The sequence below is a fragment of the Protopterus annectens genome, chromosome 3.part0 (genome assembly GCF_019279795.1).
Source record: "Protopterus annectens isolate FY-2018-M chromosome 3.part0, PAN1.0, whole genome shotgun sequence".
Classification (NCBI taxonomy): Eukaryota; Metazoa; Chordata; order Ceratodontiformes; family Protopteridae; genus Protopterus; species Protopterus annectens.
In genome coordinates, this window is record NC_056731.1 from 326,104,405 (window position 1) to 326,129,011 (window position 24,607).

A 24,607-nucleotide genomic window follows, 5' to 3' on the forward strand; every position below is an offset into this window, starting at 1 on the left:
AAAGGTACCCTTTAGGAAGGCCTTGGATAATCTAAGGGAAGCAATGGCAGACCGATTCCCCCAATGTGAAAACTGGAAATGGTTGCTAGTTGAACCTGGATTGTAGGGTAGCTACTCCACTGTGGAAAAGAAAAGCCACAAAATCCAAGATTGTTGGCAGAAGGGCTGAAAAGGTATTCATATTCCTACTTGAAGCCCATACTAAAAATCTCTTCCATTTATTCTTACAAACCTTCACGACAGAGGGTTTCTGTGCAAAAGTCAAAACGTGAATGACTTGAGATGAAAGCCTGGACTGTCTAACCATAACTGGAAAATACAGTTGTGTACACTTAGCATAAATATAGATGTTCGAGTGTACTCACTGTTGCAGGCCTGATGTGTGGGATTTCCCGCAGTGGAACCCCTTGGCAGGCCAGACTACTAATTAAGAATTTTCCCTTCTCCTACAACTAGCAGATGCCATAACCTGACATCAGTACACTGGGGTATAATTGGAATCCACCATCATGACCTCAGTTGTTTTCTTGTCCCCAAGAGTTAGGAGACCCTCAACAAGAGCAGAAGGTTAGATGCCTAGGGGAGGGACCCTTAGGCTGGCAAGGCAATGCTACTTCCTCTCCTTCTGTCATCTTCCTGGCTCTGCTTGATGTCTCCTTTGACAGATCGTTGCTTTCTACACATAGAATGTCATTAAGTAACCTCTTTCCATTCATGATCATTCTGGTTACAGTAAAAAGCCAATTTGGTCAGTACTTTACAGATTATAAACCCTGAACCTGGTTTAAGTGAAGTCTTGCCTCTCCTTTTTATCTGCCCAAACCCTTAATCTTTTTTGAGATTGAGTCTCCAATCACCTAAATCCTATTCTAAGTTCCTTCATTGGCTCTCCTCTCATTTCCTGCCCAGTGCTCTTACAGGTTATCTTTCACTTTCATCACCCATTCCTTCTTCCTGTCTATGTTGGCTGCCTCATTCTGGTGTCACCCCTGTGCTGTGTCTACAAGCCATCTCCACTGTTTTGTCCGATACAGCCTTTACCATCTAGCTGAGTCCCTCAATGCCCACTTCCCTCCTGCTAACTTCCTAGTATTAGCTCTCGCCTGGCCCCCTCTGGTTCCATCTCCGCCTTACCACTTGTCACTACATTCTGCAGCTGTCACCGATATACAGTGTAATATACAATTTAACGGTTTTCTTGAACTTTGCTTAATATATGTGTGACTTTCATCGGTTTTGTGCAGTATGGATCACTGGTTGAAACAGTATATACATTTTAAGCAGCCAGCATAATTTGTATTATAAGATAAAGCATATTCTGCTCAAAGACGTACAATAAAGAGAATAATGTCAGTATGACTTGTATAAGCTTTTTGTGAATTTACATACAAAAGACAAGAGTTTTCTTTCATCAGATTCAAACTTTGGAATTCACAGCACATGGTACAAAAGAATGTCCCAGGATCTTGCAGGTAATTCCAATGTTATTTTATCGATCCATGTCACTCAAAATCAAGCAGCTTATTTGCAGTGGTCTCTCCTTCCCACTCACTCTTACTGAACACCTCTTCCAATGGACTTCCTTTCCACTGTAAGCCTCCTGCTGAAGGGACTTTCTGCTGACTCTCAATACTGAACTCAGGCTTGTCTCAAACAGCCACTCCTATGAGGACCCTTTCTCACACTGTTCAAAAGGATACCCCTACAGTACATTCACTGGAGAGTAGTAATAATACAAGCTTATTAAATTCTGTGGGTTTTTAACTGCAGAATCCACTGGCTGTACCCAAACTCAGAAGGAATCAGTTGCTTAGGATCCTCCTACAGGTGGTTTATAAATTTCAACTCTTCCATTAACTGCTGTACTACACTTTACTGCATCACAACTGCTTTAAAGACTTCCACCATGGTTTCCTTTTCATTGTCCCTTCTTTCACAGCTGCATCTCCCACTTTCTCTTCACCCTACCATATCTGCCAGATCTTCTATAATAACCCTTGCCTATGGGCTTGACCTTTCCCAAACTTTTTCTACCATAGCCGGTCTGCAGACCTCCAATTACCTCCTTTTCAGTCCCACTATATCCTTTTGTGAATGACTAGCCAAACAACTAACATCTATAACTCCCATACTATACTTAAGCTCCCCTATTTGCTTGCAGGCTTTATATCTTCTGTCATTCCAAAGTTCCTGGAGCCCACAGCTGACTCCCATCCTGAACACCTCACAAATCTCTTTCCCAATCTCATTCAACGTGTGCTACTCATTTAATGACTCATCTCTGAACCCTGAATTTTATGCTCCTCCCTGTAGAAACATGTATGGGATCTGACACCCACAACAACAAATACCTATCAGGCCTGTGAGAAGAATGCCCAATGGAAAGTCATTCATTAGTAAAAATACAACTCAATAAAATCAAATTGAGAGAATCAAGACACCTCAATGGGTTACTGAACTTACTAGAAATTTTTCTTTAGAGCTCTGTGGCTAGAGGAAGACCACACAACCACAAAGTTTATATAGAAGAAACACAGCACATCTTGGCAAAGAAAAAATGATGGTAGCATGAGTTGACTACCCCTTTTATTCAAAATACAGGCCAGCACCCAAGAGCTGGGAAGCAGTCAGCCCATGCTGGAAAATCCAGAGTTCTGGGAGTTGGGCTGGCTGTGCAGACACTGCTTGTAGCTAATTCCAACTATGCACTGAATTACACTGTAAAGGTGATCCACACAAAGAATACTTTAATTGTAATATGCCTTCTTTCCTCAAGACAAAAAACCCTAGTTTTCCATTATCCCTTTAAACTGCTGCCAGTGAAGACCTACCCCATTTTTGCTGCCATACTTCACACCCCATCTTTCATGACTGCATCCTTACTATTTGGAAGTCAATAAAACTGAATATGTAGTCCAAATATAGGGTCTTCGTACATCCTGTTTTCTTTTACACAAGGCATGGAAAAGTTTATTTTAAGATGTTGGTGTGTTCATTTACCATTTTAAAAACTTATGGATGTAATCAAAAAGTGTGTCAATTTGCAACAGTCCATTAGAAACATGCAGTTAACACCTTTACAAATCTGTATCTCATGTCCAATGAATACAACCACTAATCTCTCTAGACTGACCTTTTCCCTCAGATTGGTACTGGACTACCTTTACTATACAGGCATTGAACCTGCAAAGCTGTAACAAAATGACTGTAGAAATAAACTACTTAAACTGTCCTAGTAAAGAAATAAAGATAGTCTTGCATGTGTTATAATATAAAAAATGGTGAGTGATTTGCTTCTGTTGGAAAACAGCACTGTATGTGATCATGTACATTGCAGCAATTATGTCCTAAAATGCTACTTTAAAATGTCCCCATACAATATTTTAAAATATGAAAACATAAGATCGAGGTCTACATTTAAAAATGGTCCATTTTATGATTCTTAATATACATCAGCACTTAACATTTTTACCAACCTCACCACAGTATTCAGAGATAAACTCGTTCTTCTGTACAGGATCTTTAATGAAGATTCCCCAGCCTGCAACGTCAGAAGGTGCCAGCAGCAAATGCTATTTATATAAAAAAAAAAAAAAAAAAAAAAAAGGCAATTATGATCTTGTAAATTGCATAGCTACAGTATCTCAATACTTGCATCTGATATTTGAATAAACCCTCTGCAGTGGGTGAGAGCACAATTGCACTGTGTATTCCCTTTTTCAAGTGGCATTTGAGCTCACATCTGGGAGACCTGTGTCCTGCAAATTACGTCCTTATGCCAGGGGTGGAGGTTGGCCCATGTCCGAAACACCTCACAGTTTTGACCCAACTAAAACAAGAATTCACCATCCAGAAAACATACTAACTGAAAATGACAATTTATAAACCTGCAAGTTTTATGAGCTTTTTCCCCCTTTCTTAACTGCACCCCTTATTTATGTGGTCTGACTTGAGGTACTGTAGAGTGAATGTACTATTTCTGTTTCTTCAGTCTATCTCAAGTAAATAAACCCCAACATTGTTTACTGCTGCCACTGCCATCTCGCACTGCTCCTGGTAGTCCAGTCCAGGTTTGATTTACCAGCTCAAAATACTTTTCTTGCTCTGCTGCCATCAATTCCACTCCCTCATGCTGACACTTTAAAGAGCTATTTTGGCCCAAGTTTAGTGCTTACAATGAATTATTTGCAATGATCTCAACTGCCATCTTCCTGCCCTATCAGCCAATCCAATCCTTCCTTAGACTCCTCTCCATAACCATCACTATTGCACTTATCCTTGTGTCAAAGAAGCAGATTTTGTTTCTATACTCCCTTAGTCAAAAACTGAACTGTAAGGAACATAGAACCCTCATCAAATACCACCAGCCCAATTTTTAACTCCTAACAAATTATTCCTTTCACTTCCACCCTGTGTCTCCTGTCAGACAACAGTGCAGAAAATCAGTTCCTCAGTCCTGGTCCTAGCCTCAGTCACTCCAGCTAGTCTCTCAGCTTTCTGTGTGACACAGTCAAAAGCCTTAAGTCCATGTAGACCATACTAGTACACCACTGTCAAAGTTCTCCTCCATCTTGGTCATAAATGTAGATCAGGTTTCACCGACAGGTCATTCATGGGAATCTATGGTAGTCAATGGAGATTACAGTCACCAAGAAAGGCTACCAGCCTTCCCCTCAGGATTCCCTCCATAACCCTCCCAGCCATTGCTGTTAACAGAACTGTAGTTCCCTGAAAATGTCCTGCTCCTCCCCCTTCTCATTGTATACGGTTACCACACCATGTCCACCAGTCAGCACTTCAGCACTAGTCAGGGACATCTTTAAAACCTTCACAAGGGGGTTCTGCCAGTACAGTGACCAAATTGTTAAGGACTCTGAGATAGTCCATAGGATTCTTGTACATTATCCTCAAAGGCAGTAACTAATCTTCATAGTCTTCCACTGACAGACTCTTGACTGCAAATTAGGTTCACTCATCAGTTTCTCCAAAACCCACCTTCTCCACGTCAGCCATGAACTCAAGCTAAATGCCAAGTGCAGCACAGTTAAACGTCACTAAAGTCCTTACCCCTCCTCTTATCATATCTCTGGTACCCTCTCAAAACACTCACTCATTAGAAACCTGGTTTCCTGCAGAAAGAATAGTTGTGTAAAATCTCACCATAACAGTAGACATACTCTTCACTGTTGCAGTATTCTTTACAATAGGGATCATTTGCCAAGGGCAGCCCAACATCTGGTCAGTACACAGAGGCCTTTAGGTTGTAATGGGTATGTTGTACGTCATGTATGCTCCCTGTGCATGACGTAGGGCATAAAGGTAATGTCAGGACGTACCATCCTCAGAACTGAAAAGCCCCAGTAAACAGTCCAAGTATACCAGTATGTAACAAGCACATCCAGCAGGAAAAAGGACCAGGGGGAGGAAGGAGGGAGTGCATACTGCAAAAGTGAAACAAAGGACATATATATTGTTATAATAAGATTTTATACAACTGTACTATGGTCCTTCCATATCATTGTTGCAATATTCTTTACAATAGGAAGAGTACAATAGCTCAGGAAGAAGATAGGGAGGAGGAAGGGCCAGCAGAGCCCTCTAGGAAGCCATGGAGAATGGCTCTGGCAAAGCCAGCTCTGGCCCTAGAAATCACATCCAACCTATAATGCTTGGTAAATGTATGCACAGAAGTCCAGGAAGCTGCCTCAAGAATAGAATTACTATCCAAACCCTTGAAAAATGCACCAGAAGAACTCTAGTAGAATGAGCCATAACAGAAGGAAGGCTCTTCCCATGAAAGAACAGAAAAATGAAAAGGCTTTAGATATCCTAGAAATGGTTTGCTTGGAAACAGCCAAACCAAACCTAAAGACCTAGGATAAAAAGAAACAAAAAGCTGTTCAGACTTACGGAAAGCTTTAGTCTTATGTAAATATCAGAGTTATTGATGCAATTGCAAGGTATGCAAAACCTTCTCACTAGCAGACTGTGGAAAAGGGAAAAAAAAGAGTGCAAATGAATAGACTGATTAAGAGACAAGTCATTCACTACCTTGGGTATACAAGGATTAGTACAAAGGGACACCCTGCCCTTATGGAAAACTAAAAAAGGAACAGCCATAAGGGCTTGCACCTGTCTGGCAGAAGTAAGGGCCAAAAGAAGAACAGTCTTCCAGGAACAATGCTGTAAGGAAGCTGAAGCAACAAGCTCAAAAGGAGCCTGAGTCAATTTTTCTAAAACAATATTAAAGTCCCAGAAAGGAGGGACAGGCTTCCTAGGAGGCCTAATGTGAAGAATGCCTTTAAGAAACTGCTTTGCCTCAAATCTAGAGGCTAAAGGAGGAGTCAAAAGCATACAAGCAGAGATGGCTGATAGGTGGGCCTTAACAGAAGAATATGCCAACCCAGCATTGAGCAATTCACACAAATAAGAGAGAAAACAAAGGAACATCCACAAGTAGATTCAGTTTAAGAGAAATACACCAACAGAAAACCTCTTCCATTTGGATAAATAAGATTTCCTAGTAGTGAGTTTCATAGCCTCCTTCAGGACCCAAAATACGTCCTCAAAAAACATGTCTGGAGGGGATCAAAACCCTATCATCCACAATATAATTTAAACAGTGGACAGGTGGACGTGGATGAGAGATCCCTTATCTTGTGTAAGTAGGTCCACCCTGTGAGGTAATTTGTGATGACTACCCCTGGCTAGATGAAGAAGAGGGAACCAATGCTGTCTGGGCCAAAAGGGAGTCACCAGCAAGAATTTAGGAGCATCCTGTTTTATCCTGAACAGGACTTCTGGAATGAGAAGGGGAGGGAAGAGATGAAGAAATATCTCCTTCCAAGAAAAAGAGAGGGCGTCCACCTTCTAGGCCAGACGGCATGTGACTCTGGCACAAAATTGAGGAAGTTATCTGTTCAGAGGCGAGGCAAAAACATCTACTTGATGAGTAACCCACTGGTGGACAATGTCCAGAAATGCAACCCTGTGAAGCATCTACTCGTGGGATTGTATCATGGACCTGCTCAAAGAATCTACCACTATGTTCTGATCTAAGGGAATGTAAACTGCCTGAAAGGTCACCTGATACTTGACAGTCAGATCCCAAACCTGAAGGGATAAAATGTATAGGAGATAAGAACTTGTCCCCTTTTGCTTGTTGACATACCACATCACTGTGGTATTGTCTGAGAATCTTGAGAGGCCCTGGAAGGAAGACAGAATGAAAATCCAGAAGAGCCAAAACTCCTCATCTCTGACACTGATGTGGTCTTTCCTTTGTCAAAGAGACCAAAGGCCCTGCACTTTCACAGGACAGAAGGAGGTATCCCCAGCCACCATCACAGGCATCTGTGGAAAGTTCCTGAGAGGGGACTGGAGACTGAACAGGAACCCATGAGGTCAGGGACAAATAAACCCACCACTGAAGTTACAGCTTGAGGCATGGAAGTAGAGGGACTAGAAAATATAAAGGATAAGAATGTTGAAGCCAAACTGACTTTAGAAACTAGTAAACCTTTCTCATGTGAAGTTTTGGCTACAGGCAGCATAGGAATGATGGAAGCTATGAAACCCCAAGCCCTTAGAAACTCTTGACTGTAAATGAAAACAGAGGAAGAAGGGACTGAAAGAAAGCAATTAGTGCTAAAGCCTTGGGAGGAGGCAGGGATGCCAGCATTGGAACAGTCTGAGCCTGCATCCCAGAAAAACATGATCCTCAGAAGGAATCAGGAATGAATTTTGGAAATTTACAGTAAACCCCAGGCACTGCAGGAGAGAAATAGCAAGTACAGATGCTCAAATATCTCCAGAGAGGAGGCCTGAATAAGCAGGCCATATAGGTACGGAAAGACCTGTATTCATTTTAACTTGTAGAAAGCAATCACAAGAGCAGAGAGGCCAAAGGGAAACTCAGAGAACTGAAAATGTCAGGAAACAGAGAAATGTAAAACCTTACTGAAAATGGGATGAACAGGAATGTGTAGATAAGCATCCTTGAGATCAGGAAGTAGCAGAGGAAACAAGGTTTGAAGGGATAGCATCCAAAAGAAAGGGGCCTTCAAAAGGTGTTTGAGAAAGATCCAGAATGAGTGCCTTCATTCCTAGTGACCAAGAACATTCTGGAATAAAATCTGTTTCCCCTCTGAGGAGTTGGAACTTCTTGAATTGTTCTTTAAGCCAACAAGACCTGAAGCAACTCTAGAAAAAAAAGATTGCTCCTGAGGAGGCTGAGGAATGACCAAAATTTCTAAAACATGTAATAACCCTGGTGAATGTTGGAAAGAACCCAGGAGTCTTGAGTGATCTTTAACCAAAAGGGAAGGGGCTGAGAAAGAGGAATATGACTCAGAACAGGGCAAGGATAGTCAGATAACATCTGGTTTGTCAGGAAAAAGAGGCTTCTGAGTAGGAGTTGTTTGGGTAGCCTAGCCCTTCTACAATCCTTTTTACATTTGAGGGGTGGTGGTGGTGGTAAGACTGCCTAAGGATAAAGTCAGGCTTGTTAGGGTAATTCTTCTGAAACTTGGGAACAGGTGAAACAAAAAATATGTTTCCACTCCTGTAAGGCCTTACCCTTTTCTTGCAGGGACTTGAACAGCTCCACAGCAGCTAAAGCACCAAACAAATGTTTATTATCCAGAGGGGCATCCATAAATTTAGCCTGGATATTATTAGGCAAAGGCTGAAGTCGCCAGGAATACCTCCTCAAAACAGATACAAAAGCAGCAGACCTAGATGAAGCATCAGCTGTACTTAATGGAATGGCGAGCAACTTCGCAGGACATCCCTAGCAAGGCAAGAGCAGAGGACATCCCTTCAGAATCAGGAAGATTTGAAATGGCTTGACAGGCCTGAGACAGAACAGCCAAAACACCCCTGTCATGTGTGTCTGATAGTTCACAGCTCTAAAGGCCAGGGTAGCAGAAGCATACATCTTTTTACCCAGCCTCTTCATGGATCTGCCATCCTTATCAGAGGGAAGAAACCTAGTTGAAAGCAACAATTTGGAAGGCTTATCAGAAGCCACTGACACTACAGAAGAGTCAGCAAAGGAACACTAAGAAACTTGCAGCCCTCGGGCACTTTATAAAATTAGGTTAATTGGGAGCAAGGCATTGGGGAATCAGGAGACCGAGAAGCAGTGGAAAAAGCAGCAAGCAGGGCAGCAAGAACAGGAGGAACAGCAGAGGACCTAGGAGACTCCATCTGCAGAAGCTCATAGTACCTCTTATGAACATCAAACAATTGAGCACATTTCGATTTGAAAAATTCCATCTGTGTTGCCTGTGCCCTGGCCCAGCAATCAAGGAGCCTCAATCCTCACCACTAACACCAGAGAGGGCATCTCATATATGAGGAAAGGGTAACAAATTCACAGTAAAGTGCAATTTCCCTTAAGAGCACACAGAGATCACAGTCAGTCCGGGGCTGGTCGCTCCCTTGCTCCCTAGGTCCCTAATAAGACTCCCCCACTGGCACAGCAATAGGGTCCAGATCTCAGCCTAGATGGGCAAGCTAAAATCTCCAGCACCTTCTCTGTCCAACCAATGCTTCGTGTCCCTGCCCAAGTAGCTGACACACACACTAAGATAAGAGTTTACACAACCACACAGACACTTCTGGGGAAGGCTGGCACAGGTTCTCCAGCTGTGCCCCTTTTACCCAGACTATAAGGTAGTAATTACTGCCACCACCCAGCTAATATTTATCAGCTACTCAAAGGCCCTTAAAAGGGTGTCCAATTATTACTGTGCAATATTATTATCTAATTGGTAACTGTGACTAATCAGTCAAGGCTTATTAGAGTGGCTTTGTACAATAAACTCTATAAATATGCAATGTACTCTAGAGCTTAACTTATCTCTACACAAACTAGCCACAGTTAAAAGCTTTTAAAATATTTAATAATAAATAATTAAAACCACAGGACAATACTTTCTACTACAGAGTTCAGAGATCACACATAAATACTTAAAATACATCAGTGGTACAGTTCTGACATCACAGAAAAACACGTAGTCTAATCTTTATAATTCCTGGCTATTTCTAGGAGAAAACACAGTTCTAACATACTACTTACATAAAAAGAGCATAAGGCAGTGCTGTAAGTTGGATATCAAGACAAAAAAGCTTAATCTCTGGTTCTCACTCTTTAAATTGAAACTCCAGTTTCCTAAACATTACATCATCTTTTACACCTTCCTGGTGTTCCCAGGCTGACAAACTGCATTTACATTCTTTAACACTTAGAGCAATAACGGACATTCCACATGTAAATTCTGGTCATTAACTTTAGCCTTAAAACAACAGGCAGGAAGCCTTCATCTAGCCAGACTGGACCAGACTTGTAAAACATCAAAGGCAGTGATGAAATAATTTTAATTTCAAAGGTCCAACAAGAAATGCTTGACAGCTTTCTTTACAGCAGATGGCAATGTTGCCACATTGATTTAACTTCAGCATTCATATTTACAAATGATAGAAAGATCTGTGCAATTATATCTGGCTAGACTGGCAGCCTTCACCCATCTCTACCAGTCTTCACATTTCCCCCCCTGGAGAACTCAATCTAGTTTTTCAAGTGACCCTTGAGAAACGCTGCTTGAGAGGGTTAGGTCTATTTGAGTGTACCTCACCCCATTCCCTGTCTTGAGAGCCCATCTGCATTGGCATTGCTAACCCCACTGCGGTGCTGCACTGACATATAATATGCTTGCAACCCCAGGCTCCATCTTAGCAACTTGGCATTTTGCTGGCTGGCTCTGTTTAACCATGTTAGGGGGTTGTGATCTGTCATAACAGTGAATTTTCTTCCATACAGATAAGGCTGAAGTTTTTGCAGTGCCCACACTATGGCTAGACATTCCCTTTCTACAGCTGCATAGCACTCCTCCCTGGTTTGGAGCCTACGACCGAGATAAACCACTGGGTGCTCTTCCCCCTCTGAAGGAATCTGGCTAAGTACAGCCCCCACCCCATGGTTTGAAGCATCCACCTGCCAACAAATTATTTGCTGTAATCTGGACTGGATAACACAGGGGGTCCTCCCAAAGCTTCTTTAAGCTTCTAAAATGCCTGCTCACATGCTGGGGTCCACACTACCTTATCTGGCCTGTTCTTTCTTGTCAGGTCTGTGAGGGGAGCAGCTATGGTACTATAACTGGGGACGAACTTTCTGTAGTACCCTGCTGTCTTTAAAAATGCCCTCACCTATTTTTTAGGAACAGGTGCAGGCCATGCCTGAATGGCTTCCACTTTGGCAGGTTCTAGCCTTATCTTACCACTCCCCACTCTATGTCCTAGGTAGGAGACCTCTGCCATACCCACCTGACATTTGCTCGGATTAATGGTCAACCCTGCCCTCACCTCCCTGACATGGTGAAGGTGCTCTGGCCAGGAATGGCTGTAGATGGCAATATCAACCAGGTTAGCAAGGGCAAACCCTCCTGCTCCTTCTAGGATATTATCTACCAGCCTCTGGAAAGTCGGTGGGGCATTCTTCATCCCAAAGGGCATCTTTGTGAACTCATACAAGCCAAAAGGAGTCACAAAGGCTGACTTCTCTCCAGCACTGGGAGTCAAGGGCACCTGCCAGTAACCCTTGGTAAGATCAATGGTTGTAAGATACTTAGTCCCACCCAGCTGCTCTAGGGCCTCATCTGTCCTAGGGATGGGGTAAGCATCTGTCTCGGTGTGACTATTTAATTTCCTGTAGTCCACACAGAACCTGGGGCTGCAATCCTTCGTTGGCACCAGCACCACTGGGGAGTCCCAGGGACTGTTGGACTCTTGAATCACCCTAGTTCCAACATCTCCTGTACCTCCTCCCTCAGAGTCTGTTTGACTTTCTCAGGCACCCTATAAGGGGGCCTGCCTAATAGGTCTTTGGGGTCCTGTATCCACCTGGTGCTGCACTAGGTGGGTGCACCCTGGTTTCCCAGTGAACATGTCCCCAAATTCCTGCAACACTGCTCGGATTTCTTGAACCTGGGTAGGAGATAGCTGTTGGGACATTGCTACCCCTTCCACAGAGGTGTCAGCTTAAGCCTCACTGAGATCAGTCCCCAGATCTCCCTCAGACTCCTCCTGCAATCCACTGCAAATGCTCAACACAAGGGCCTCCCTATCATGGTAAGGTTTCATCTTGTTAACATGGTACAATTTGTGCCCCTGCCATCTGCCTAGCAGTTCCACCATGTACTTAACATCACTTACCTTTCTTACTACCTTGTAGGGTCCCTGTCAAGCTGCTTGCAGCTTGTTGCGCCTGACAGGAATGAGAACCATTACCTGCTGCCCCACAGCATACTCTCTAGCTCGCTCATTCCTATCATACCACATATTTTTCTGTTATTGAGCTTCTGCCAGGTTCTCCAGGGCCAAGCCCATGAGTTCCCTGAGCACTGTCCTGAGGTTTAGGACGTGAGCCACAACAGACTCCTTGTGAGACTCACACTCACCTAACAACTCATCTTTAAATCTAGAGGTCCCCTCACCCTATGCCCATACAGCAACTCAAAGGGTGAAAAACCTGTGGATTCCTGGGGAACCTCTCTGTAAGCAAACAGATGGGGCAAATATTTGTCCCACTCCCTCTTAAAATGATCTGTAAATACCCGTAGCATGGACTGGATTGTAGAGTTTAATCTCTCAACAAGACCATTAGTCTGGGGATGGTAGGGGGTGGTCTTCATGTGCTTCACCCCACAGGACTTCCACAGACAAGCCAGCAGGTCTGACATGAAATTGGCACCTCTGTCAGTCAGCATTTCTTTTGGGAAACCTACCCTGCTGAAAATCTCTAACAAAGCATTTGCCACATTCTCTGTCTCAATGAAGGGCAGAGACACTGCCTGAGGGTATCGTGTAGTATCATCCACTACCACTAGGATATACTTTTTCCCTGTGGAACTTGGGGTACTCAGAGGACCCACAATATCCATAGCTACCCTCTGAAATGGCTCCTCAATCACAGGCAAAGGCATCAAAGGAGCTCTCACCTTGTCTTCTGCCTTGCCTACCCTTTTGGCACTGCTCAGAGGTCCTTCAGTACCCTGTTACATCTCTGGAAATTCCAGGCCAACAGAAGTTCTGTATATACATCTCTTTGTATATTTTATGCCCATATGACCTGCAAAGGGAATATCATGGGATATGGCTAGAAGCGCCAGACGGTAGGCTCTAGGCACTACCAACTGCTGTACTCTCTCTCCCCTTCAAGCCCTCCCTTAGGGGTCCACTCTCTGTACAGTAACCCTTTGTATGCAGATTCCCCCTTTCCTTGAGAATCAGGTGCCTCCCTAGCTACCTGCCTTAGGTCTTGCAATGTAGGCTCTTAGAGCTGACCCTGTCTCAACTCTCTCCTTGTAACCCTTCCCAGCTCCCCTTCCACAGGAAGTCTGGCATCCTCTGACAGTGGTGCCTCACTGTCAGCCTGGGTACTACTACTCACCTCTACCTTTGCAGTCACTCTTGTCCAAGGGAACATCAGTACCCACAAGCAGATGTGGCTCACACTCAGTCTCACTGCTACAGCATACTCCCTGAAGTAACCACCTCACCAGTCCTGGCTGCAAGCATGCAGTCTGTCTGGGTCTCCCCCAGGCTACCAGACCCACATGCTTGTCTCCTAGCCTGGCCACGTGTTAACTGCATAAGCACATGGTACTGCCTCATCCAAATCCTTCCCTCTTGGGACATCTGCAAGATGGTAGTTTAGTACCCCTGTTGTCTCAAGACAACCTACTATTGGCATTTTGTCTTTCCCACTTATTGGCTCCCTCACCTTTCATTCCCCACTTTGCCTCCGTGGACACCTGTATGCCACATGGCCCCACTGGTTGCATTCACAACATTTTACCCTAGCTCCTGGACGTGTATCTGGACAAGTGGCTTCCCCTGCTACTGGCAGATTCTGTTGTGGCAGTCTGTGCTGCCCACCATGGGTTCCTTGAGACCCATGAGCAGTACTGGAGGTCCTCTTCTTGAGCAGGGCTGCCCTACCTGCCAGGTATAGGTCTCCCTCCTTCCCCAACTCATCTGAAGTAGCACATTGTCCATCAGCTAAACCTCATGTCCTCAGGCAAAGTGTTAAAGGCTTGTACCCTCACCAAAAGGTCTGCCAGCCCTTTAAAAGTGGTGCCCTGACATCCACTCACCCACCTATGGAAATAAGTGCTTAATTCAGCAACATATTCACACACACTTTCATCTGCCTTGTGTCTATGCTCACGAAACTTTTTCCTATACGTTTCAGGTATTAGCTTAAACAGTTCTAAAAGACATTTCTTTACAGCAGTATAATCAAAACATGCAACTTCAGACATTTTAGCTAATGCAGTTACAGCTTTACCACAGAGTAAGGGGGTCAGGAACCGCACCCAGAGCCCTTTGTCAACTTCATACCATTTACATACCCTCTCAAACGGTATGAATGAAACTATCAAAATTATCCCCCTCTTTAAACTGGGGAAGAAATTTACTGACCTTTTGTGCTTCTGGGGTCCAGTTACTCCCTTCCCCATTACCTCCATGACTCTGGAGAAGAGTCAGCAACTCCTTCTCATATTGCCTCTGTCTTTCTTGTTCCTCAGCTTGCAGACATAACAGCTTCTCATTCTCCTTAGCCTGCAAATGTCACAGTCTCTCATTTGCTTCTAATTCCACATGCCTGGCCTCCAACTCAAGTCTCTTTAGCTCCAGCTGGATTTTTAAGTCCACTGCAGAAAGGTTGAGCTGTCCATTCTCCGAGGGAATATCTCCATTGCCAGTCTGATTGTCCTCCTAGTTACTGTTTTCAGATGCAGTTGTAACCAAGGCTGCAATCAGGTCTGCCTTAGTCCGGTTTCCATGCACCAGTCCCCTAGCCTGGCACATCTCCACCAGCTGGCTCCTTTTCATCTTTCCATACTCCTCTGCTGACATGCTGCCTGCTCACCCTGACTAACTAAGCTAACAAAAGAAATAAAACAATCATGATCTAAACTCTGAGTATTCACTGCGTGGCTGATTTAGAGAACAAAACACCTTCAAAGCTCACTGTACACAAGCTACAGGATTCACTCTACCCATACCACTACAAGCCAATTAGTATTTTCCACCTAATTAATATGTGATGTGGATATCCCACCGCTGCCAAACCATTAATATGTGAGGTGGATATCCCAACCACTGCTACCAATTAATATGTGAGGTGGACATCCCAGCCACTGCCACCAATTAATATGTGATGCCTGTGCCCTGTCCCAGCAATCAAGGAGCCTCAATCCTCACCACTAACACCAGAGAGGGCGTCTCATATATGAGTAAAGGATAACAGTGAAGTGCAATTTCTCTTAAGAGCACACAGAGATCACAGTCAGTCTGGGGTTGGTCGCTCCCTTGCTCCTCAGGTCCCTAATAAAATTCCCCACTGGCACAGCTATAGGGTCTAGATCCCAGCCTAGCTGGGCAAGCTAAAATCTCCAGCACCCTCTCTGTCCAACCAGTGCTTCGTGTCCCTGCCCAAGTAGCTGACACACACACACTTGAGATAAGAGTTTACACAACCACACAGACTTCTGGGGAAGGCTGGCACAGGTTCTCCAGCTGTGCCCCTTTTACCCAGACTATACGGTAGTAATTACTGCCACCACCCAGCTAATATTTATCAGCTACTCAAAGGCCCTTAAAAGAGTGTCCAATTATTACTGTGCAATATTATTATCCAGTTGGTGTGACTATTCAGTCAAGCCTTATTAGAGTGGCTTTGTACAATAAACTCTATAAATATGCAATGTACTCTAGAGCTTAACTTATCTCTACACAAACCAGCCATAGTTAAAAGGTTTTAAAATATTTGATAACAGTTAGATATGTACTCACCATAACGATCGATGTATGTGGTCCATCTACATTCTTTACGAAGTCTCTAATTGGTTGGGCTAACCCGGTATCCCAAGATGCACCACGAGTAGCCCCAGACCTTGTTTGCAACCAAACCAATCATAACCCATACATGACCAACACTGGAAAGGATTCCAGCCAAAGAAAGAAAAAGCAACTGACCTTGAAGGGTTCACAGAGCCAATATTCCTCCAAATCCTCTAGGAAGGGGGGCAGGTGGGAGGGTACATAAGAATGTAGGCGAGATGGACCACATACATCGATTGTTATGGTGAGTACATAACTAACTGATGTTATGTGGTCCTATCTCACCTCCATTGTTTACTCACGGGACAGCGTCCCCAGCACCTCTATCCTGGGAGGCTCATTGAAAGATACTCCTGAGAACCGTGGAACCAAAGGAAGCCCGGCCCCTAGAAGCCACGTCCAGCTTGTAATGCGTGATAAAGGTGTGAGTAGAGGCCCAGGTGGCCGTAGCACAAATATCATCCAGTGAAAGCCTGGAATGGAAAGCTATCGATGTAGACATTGCCCTGGTAGAGTGAGCTCTGACGGGAAAAGGTAAACTTCTGCCGAAATACAATCTTTACTCCATTTAGAAATTGTGCACTTGGAAACAGGACAACCTGCTCTGTTCTCTGAAAAGGACACAAACAGTTGATCAGACTTCTTAACCTGTTTAGTCCTGTGTAAATAGAACCTCAATTGTTTGTGTACATCCAACTGATGGAACCTGAACTCTGCTTTATTGGAAAAATTTGGAAAGAACACTGGTAACTCGATAGATTGATGGAGATTAACAGTGGATGACACCTTTGGGATGAAGGATGGGTCAAGTCTCAGTGAAACTCTGTCCTTATGAAAGGTCAAATACGGAGGTTTAATGGACAGAGCTTGAAGTTCTGATACTCTTCTGGCCGATGTAATGGCTATTAGAAATGCCGTTTTCCAAGATAAAAATTTCAGTTCACAGGTGGCAGCTGGTTCAAAGGGTGGTGAAGTGATGGCTTGTAGCACAAGGTTTAGGTCCCATGGCATAACAGGCTCCGACACAGGAGAAGTAATAAAAAATGCCTTTCAAGGCCTTGCAGAGTTTATGGCCAGCCGTAAGATGTATGGATTGCAGCCAATTGCACTTTAGTGGTAAAATCTAAAACCGATGGGATTGGGGCTGTGAAGGGGTCCAAACCTTAGGCCTGAGCCCAAATGGAGAATCTCCTCCATTTGCTGGAATAAATTTTTCTGGTAGAAGACTTATGAGATTAAGACAAGATGTGTACCACCTCCGGTGAAAAAGAATGCCGTCTAACTAGTGATAGAAATGGAGTAGCCAGGCTGTCAGCCTGACAGTTCGCAGGGGTGGATGGAGCTGGTCTGGCACTGGGTCCAGAGTCCAAGACCGTCCACTGAGGCCAGTATGGAGCAATAAGATCATCCTGCTTCCCAATGGAGGAAGCGTAGACCAGACCGGGGGGCCAATCGTGCTAGAACATCCCTGGGTGACTCCTGTGGGAGATCAGTGTGAAGTACTCGCTGCATTTGGCATTGAGGGGACTGGCAAAGAGATCGCAGCAAGGCTGACCCCACCTGTTGAAAATTTGAAACACCACTCTGTTTGTTCAGGGACCACTCGTAAGACATCAGAATAGCTCTGCTCAGCCTGTCCGCTACCACATTGGACTTTCCCGGAATGTGCGTCCCCTGCCACCTCTCTGCAGAGGGATAAGACTTAGTTCCCCCTTGGTTGTTCAGGTACCACACACTACGGACATGTTGTCCGAGTGAATACATCAAACACTAGAAACACCGCTCTCATCTCCCGAACACTGATGTGCAGATGTACCTCATGATCTTGCCATGTGCCTTGGACTGTTCTGCCAAGATAACCATCTGGGAGGTGTTCATGTCCTGTTTGCACCATTCGTGAGAAGTATCAAAGAGGAAGTTTCTGAAATGACCATTGGGAGGAAAGGAGCCATTGCAGAATCCGCATATGTAACCTGGCCAGAGGCACCAGCATGATAGTGGCGGCCATGGAGCCCAAAACCTGGAGAACTTTGAGGGGCAACAGTGCATGGATCTGAGACTGCAGCACTCATTCTCTCTTGTGGCAGAAAGGCTGCATCTGAATTCTGCACCTATAAAACAACATGCTGTCCAGTTTAAAGTAATTCCTAATTGTTGACACATTGCTATGGTAGTCTCCCTGGCTTGAACGAGCAGATTCCTGGTGGGGGCAGTGAGAAGCCAGTTGTCCAGATACGGAAACACCTGGAATCCCTGACATCTCAGGTGAACTGTCACCACTTGACTCCTGGATGCCTTGTCCATCTTGATGTGGTAGTAGGCATCCGGTCTCAGGTCCCCTATTCTTTTCGGCAGCAAGAGTCTTGAGTAAGTTCCTGATCCGATATGGTCTGAGGGAAGATCCGCGAAAGGAATCGGTCTCTCCAAAGTCTTGGGCCTCTCCTCTGCCTCTGCGGGCGGCGTCTTCTCCACAACAATTTCCCCTCTGTTGAACCACATTTTCCCCTCTCTGCTTGGGGGGGTAAGGCCAAGGAAAGGAAGAGAGAAACGGGCCCCCCTCAGCAGACCCTCCTGTTCGTGATCTGGTGCAGGGTGTCCAGTATCTCCTAGCTCTTAAGGGAGATCTCTTGGAGCAGAGTGAAATGACAGGTATAATTCAGCTGACGTGTAAAAAGTTAGCAGCCGAAGACGGCTTCCGCGTAGCGTGGTCCACTCCTGGACTCCTTGTGGAGAGAGGATGGAGAGAAATCTGCTCCGAGGACAATGGAGCCGAGGTAGTATCCATAACTTTTGAAACCTTCTCAAGGGCTCGAAGAGAGGCAGACCCTGCCGAATCTTTCTTTATCTAGCCTTGTTAGCTAGAAGGCGAAGAAGAATCTAAGCCCCTCTCCAAAGGGGCTTTAATCAGAGGAATGTCCATCGGTAATGGACATTTGTAGCCATGTTGGTACACCTTAAACCCGAGGGTTACGCTTTCTTTAGACATAACACACAACACCCACAACACAAGAGGAAGCGGAAAACCAAAAAACACACCAACGGGTAACTATACCACAAACAAACACAGTCCTCACAAACACTCACAAGAACTAGTCAAAAAAGAATACTAGCTATTAAAATAGCTTTTTGCAATACAACTGACTATTAAAATACTTAGAAAAGTATTTGAAAAGGGTACTTAGCCACAGCCAAGCGAGACCACGTCCTAACTCTCCGAGCAGCAGCAGCTGAGATCTGGGGGGGCTAGAGAGCATCTTGGGATACCCGGGTTAGCCTATCAATTAGAGACTTTGTGCTAGATAGTTGGCAGAGTTGGAGAGGCTGAGACGTTAAAGAATGACCACAACATCAAATAATTAAAACCACAAGACAATACTTTCTACTACACAGTCAGTGCTAGTCAAGAGAGTTCAGAGCTCACATAGAAATACTTAAAATAAATCAGTAGTACAGTTCGGACATCACAGAAAAACGCTTAGTCATGTTGCGTCTTTCGGCTTATCCCGGTTAGGGGTCACCACAGCGGAACTCCAGTCCACTAATGTTTGGTAGTGGATTTTTACGTGCCGAGTTACCAGCCCTGATGCACAACCTTCAACGAAGGCATGCCCATTCACGCATGCCTCCACACAGAAGACGCTCTAGCTGAGAATCGAACGGGACAATGTCTTGCTGCGAGGTGACAATGCTACCGCAGCACCACTACCGCTAATCTTTATAATTCCTGGCAACTTGTAGGAGAAAACACAGTTCTAACACACTACTTACATAAAGAGAGCATAAGGCAGTGCTGTGAGTTGGATATCAAAACAAAAATGCTTAATTTCTGGTTCTCACTGTTTAAATTGACACTTTAGTTCCGCTAAACATTACATCATCTTTAACACCTTCCTGGTGTACTTAGGCTGACAGAAACTGCATTTACATTATTTTACACTTAGAGCAATAAAGGACATTCCACATGTAAATTCTGGTCATTAACTTTAGCCTTAAAACAATAGGCAGGAAGCCTTCATCTAGCCGAACTGGAGCCGACTTGTAAAACATCAAAGACAGTGATGAAATCATTTTAATTTCAAAGGACCAACAAGAAATGCTTGACTTAGCTTTCTTTACAGCAGATGGCAATGTTGCCACATTGTTTTAAGTTCAACAGTCATATTTACAAATGAAAGAATTATCTGCACAATTCTATCTGGCTAGGCTGGCAGCCAGCCTTCACCCATCTCCACCAGTCTTCACACCATCATTCTGAAAATACTATCACCAAATGAAATCTCCTCAAAAGGAGAGTCCGGAATGAGACTCTTCTTCCTCAGAACCATACTTTAACGGAGCAGGAATCAGAGAGGAAAACGTAAGTGAATCCATCAGAATCAGAATCATCACCACAGGAATCCTACTCTCTAGGCCTATTAAGAGGCTAGAAGACCAAGGAGAAGCAAGAACAGCAACCCCCTGTGGAGGCTTCAGAGCTATAAGGACATTAAACAGGCCTTGAGTGAAGTTTTAGCATTCTATCTGAGGATCTTTAGGAGCAGGCAAAATGAGTTTGGCCTTCTGCTTCTTTTTAAGTGGTGTGTCAGCCTTAAAACAATTTAGGAGGCGCTGACCTCTGACAACACTCCATAACTGTAGTCGGAACCTCTTCCCTAACTAATACTTGAGGAACATGCTAGGCACTTTGGTAATTATCAGCTGCTGTTCCCTCTGTACTTCCAAAGAGAATGCCTGCAAAGCCGTCATGGACATGCATGGAATCAGAGCCATGCCTGCCTCTGAAGTGTTCACAGCAGGGGAATCAGAAAAGAAAACCGAACTACCATCCGGGCTTTCACCTGCCTCAAGAGAGAGACATCTGTAGGAGGTACAGCTGAAGAATCAGACTGAGCTGTCTTGGTTTTTTTCTTCATAGACAGCTGACACTCGGGCCGGGAAGATCCTTCCATGGTGTCTTTAGCCAACAGTTTAAGTTGTTGGTTCTGCAAGTAAATCTCAAGGAAGAAAGCAGACTAGGCAATGCCTTAGGGAAGAAAGCATGACAAATTTCACAAGGCATATGGTCGTGGGAAGCTCCTAAACAGAACACGGCTCTTGACCATCTTTATGGGGAATCTGTCTCCCACACTGCATTTCTCCTTTCTGAGTGACATGAAACCAACAACTATAACTAGGCAAAACAAAGACAACAAAATGAAAAAAAAAAAAAAAACAAAACAAAAAAACAAATGGGGAACTAATCTGATAGTGGTTTGGTAACCAGCAGAAGAATGAGCATTTAGACTGACGACTGAAAATGGAGTTCGAACTGGTAGCAAAGCAGTTCTGAGAATGGTACATCCAGACATCACCTTTATGCCCTACACCGTGCACTGGGAGCATACATGTGATGTCTGGCGTACGCATTACAATCTAAAGGTTTTAGTATACTGGGTGGAAGTCGGGTTGCCCTTGGCAGGAGATCCTTATTGTAAAGAAAACTGCAACAGTGACATAGAAGGACATCTATCATTAACCAATAGGTTGATATGGTCAAAGCTGGATTTATCCATATACCCAAGGTCCTTAAATAAATCTACAATTTCAATCAACCACTGTGTACTGTATCAAGTATACACCTTTCAGTCTTCAATTTGCATTTTCCTTGCACCCTTGTCTACACCCTTCAGTATTTCATCTTTGACACACTGCCATAACTTTACTCTTAATATATTCTAAAGCCATCTAACCCACCACTGACTCTTTCCAATGCAGCATAATCCACTCTGTTAATATCCCACATTGTTTTTGTATTTTTACATCTTCATCCTGCTCTAAACTACATAGCAGCATTATCATAGTTGGCTACAATGCGTTAACCTGGATATCCACAGTCCCCTCTGCAATGGTTGGGACAACTTAGAGTATTCTGTCCTTTCACATAAGTCATGTACTGGTTGGCTGAAACCCTTAAGATTCAAGACCTCAATCAGCTCCTGTTCTCTCTATCCTACAAGCCTGGAATCTCCCAGTCTGCTCCTGCCAGATTCAAATTCTCCAGTGTTATTACCCTCTTTTCCCTATCCCACTTTTCTCTCCTCCAGTCACTCGACCTTACATTATATGCCTGCAGGATGATATACTCTTATAAGTCTGCTATCTCTCCTGCCATCATCCATCTTAATGTATATTCTGACCCTGCTTGCTCCTTTGTCCCAGTCTTGGTTTGGTGCTGTTCCTCCTTTCTCACCTTACATATGATGTCCTTGTTTAAGAATAAAGTCAGTCTATCTCATCTCTTACTTCCCTGAGCTTCCCAAAGAACATGCACTGCGGCATATCCAAGTCTCACCGTCTTTTTGTCACTAGTCAATGGTTCTGTGATACCAGAAAGTACAGATGTGTACACTTACCACAAATGTAGATGTTCAAGTGTATTCACTGTTGCAGTCATCACACTTGGGTTATCTGCCTGCAGGTAGCCCTCAGTCGGCCCGAATACCAGAGTCTTGGGATTTCTGCGTCAGATGCGGTCGCCTCTTCCATGACGTCAGGGGTATAAACATGCAGACGAAGCCATTACATCAGTTTTTCTTGCCCTAGATGTCAGGAGACCCCAAAATAGGAAGCTATTACATGGTGTGGAACACCTCCAGTAAAAAGTAATTACCCCTGCCATAAAAGATGGCCATAAAGAAGATAGGTAAAAAGTATAGAGAAAGCCAGGGGCCTGGAGGGAAACCAGGACTGCAACAGTGAATACACTCGAACATTTACATTTATGGTAAGTGTACACAACTGTACTATGTTCTTCGTGTTTCACTGTTGCAGTCATCACACTTGGGTTGATTCCCAAAGCTGAGGGAGGGTGGAGGCAGTCAAGAAGAGTTGGGGCTGGCTAGCAGGCCTTGTAAAAATGCTGTTGCAAATCCAGCTCTGGATTTAGAAAAAATAGGTAAGTGCTAATGCTTGGTGAAGGTGTGTACAGAACTCCAGGTTGCAGCTTCCAGGATGCCCCTGGGTGGAGACCTCCCTGAGAAATGCTGCAGAGGTTGATGTAGCTCTAGTGGAATGAGTTCTGATCCCCAGAGGGGCAGGTTTTCCATGGCGCTTGTAGCAGAAATGGATGCAGTGTGCTATCCATTTGGAAATGGTTTGCTTTGAAATGGCCTTGCCCTCTGCCCCTGTAGCAAAGCTGACTGGTATCTGGTCAGATTTTCTGAAACGCTTAGTCCTGTCAAGGTAGAACCTGAGCTGTCTGTGCACGTCCATGGAGTACAGGGTCCTTTCCCCTCTACTCTGAGGATTAGGAAAAAAGGTTGGCAATTGGATGGATTAGTTTAAAGCCACACTTGATACCACCTTGGGCATAAAAGAAGGGTTAGACCTGAGGGAAACCCTGTCAGCATGGAAACTAATGAAGGGCTCCACTGCCATTAGTGCCTGTAACAAAGACACTCTTCTTGCTTGAAGTAATAGCTAGACGTAAGGCTGTTTGCCAACAGAGGAATTTTAACTCTGCTGAAGCAGCAGGTTCAAAAGGGAGGTGTGAGCTTTTCCAGTACAAAGTTAAGGTCCCAGGCCAGGGTGGGAGCTCCCCTAAGGTGCCTTAAATTGCTAGCTCCTCTCAGGAACTGCTTGATGAGAGGGTGAGAAAAGAGAGGAGGCTCAGTATTATAATAAGCTGAGATGGCAGAGGCATGAATATTAATGGATGAGAAGGATAGGCCTCTGTGGAGCAGCTCTGCTAGGTAATCAAGGATTTGAGTTAAGTTGGGCACAGCTGTGTCCTTTCCTTGAGACTGACTTCAAGAATCTTCTCCACTTTTCAGCATAGGATTTCCTAGTACTAGGCCTTCTGGCCTCAAGGATGACGTCCAGCACCTGTTTGCTGAGGGATGCTGGTGGTGTATTCATGGGATAAGCCAGGCTGCAAGGTTTAGAGTTTACAGCTGTGGATGCAAAATCTGTCCCTCCTGCTGAGACAGCAGGGAAGGTGTCTGATTGTAGGTGGCAGGGTGGCACTGCTGTCAGACTGTGTAGCAGTGTGTACCAGTACTAGGATGGCTAGTCTGGTGCAATAAGGATTGCCCTTGGCCTGTCCTGTTTGATCTTGAGTAGTACTTTTGAAAGGAGGGCCAGAGGAGGAAAGGCATAAATTGAGAGGTTTTCCCATGTAAAGGACAGGGCATCCACCTTCCAGGCTCTGCTGTGAGGGTTCCTGGTGCAAAATTTGTTCAATTGGTGGTTTTGGGGGGAGGCAAAAAGGTCCACCTCCGAAATTCCCCACCTCTGGGTTAGAAATTTGAATGAGTTGGGTTCCAGTTGCCACTCGTGAGGGTCCAGTAGATTTCTGCTGAAGTCGTCTGCCAGTGAATTTTGCTTGCCTGGCAGGAATTGAGCTCGTAAGTGCACTTGGATGCTCAAGGCTGTGTTCCACAGAGCCATGGCTAACCTCCAGAGTGGGTAAGAATAAGTCCCGCCCTGCTTGTTTATGTACCACATAACTGTGGCTTGTCTGTCTTTATCAGGAGCTGTCCTGGAAGGATAAGGTATTTGAAGACTGTCAGAGCATTCTGTACAACTAGCATCTCTTTTTGATTGATATGCAGGGGAATTTGTTCTGGGCTCCATTTGCCTTGAATGCATTTGACTGCCATGTGAGCCCCCCCATGCATAGTCTGATGCATCTGTTGTCAGGGTTTAGGCGGCG

The 24,607-nt window shown here is 44.5% G+C and overlaps 1 protein-coding gene across 1 annotated transcript in view; it reads right to left on the reverse strand.

The window, feature by feature from the left end:
- EZH2 (enhancer of zeste 2 polycomb repressive complex 2 subunit) overlaps positions 1-24,607 on the reverse strand; it is a gene marked incomplete in the record, with an annotated part of 2,261,448 nt that overhangs the window by 242,086 nt on the left and 1,994,755 nt on the right. The window contains 1 exon segment of the mRNA XM_044064800.1: positions 3,477-3,572. Within this exon segment, the coding sequence (XP_043920735.1) occupies positions 3,477-3,572 (96 nt within the window).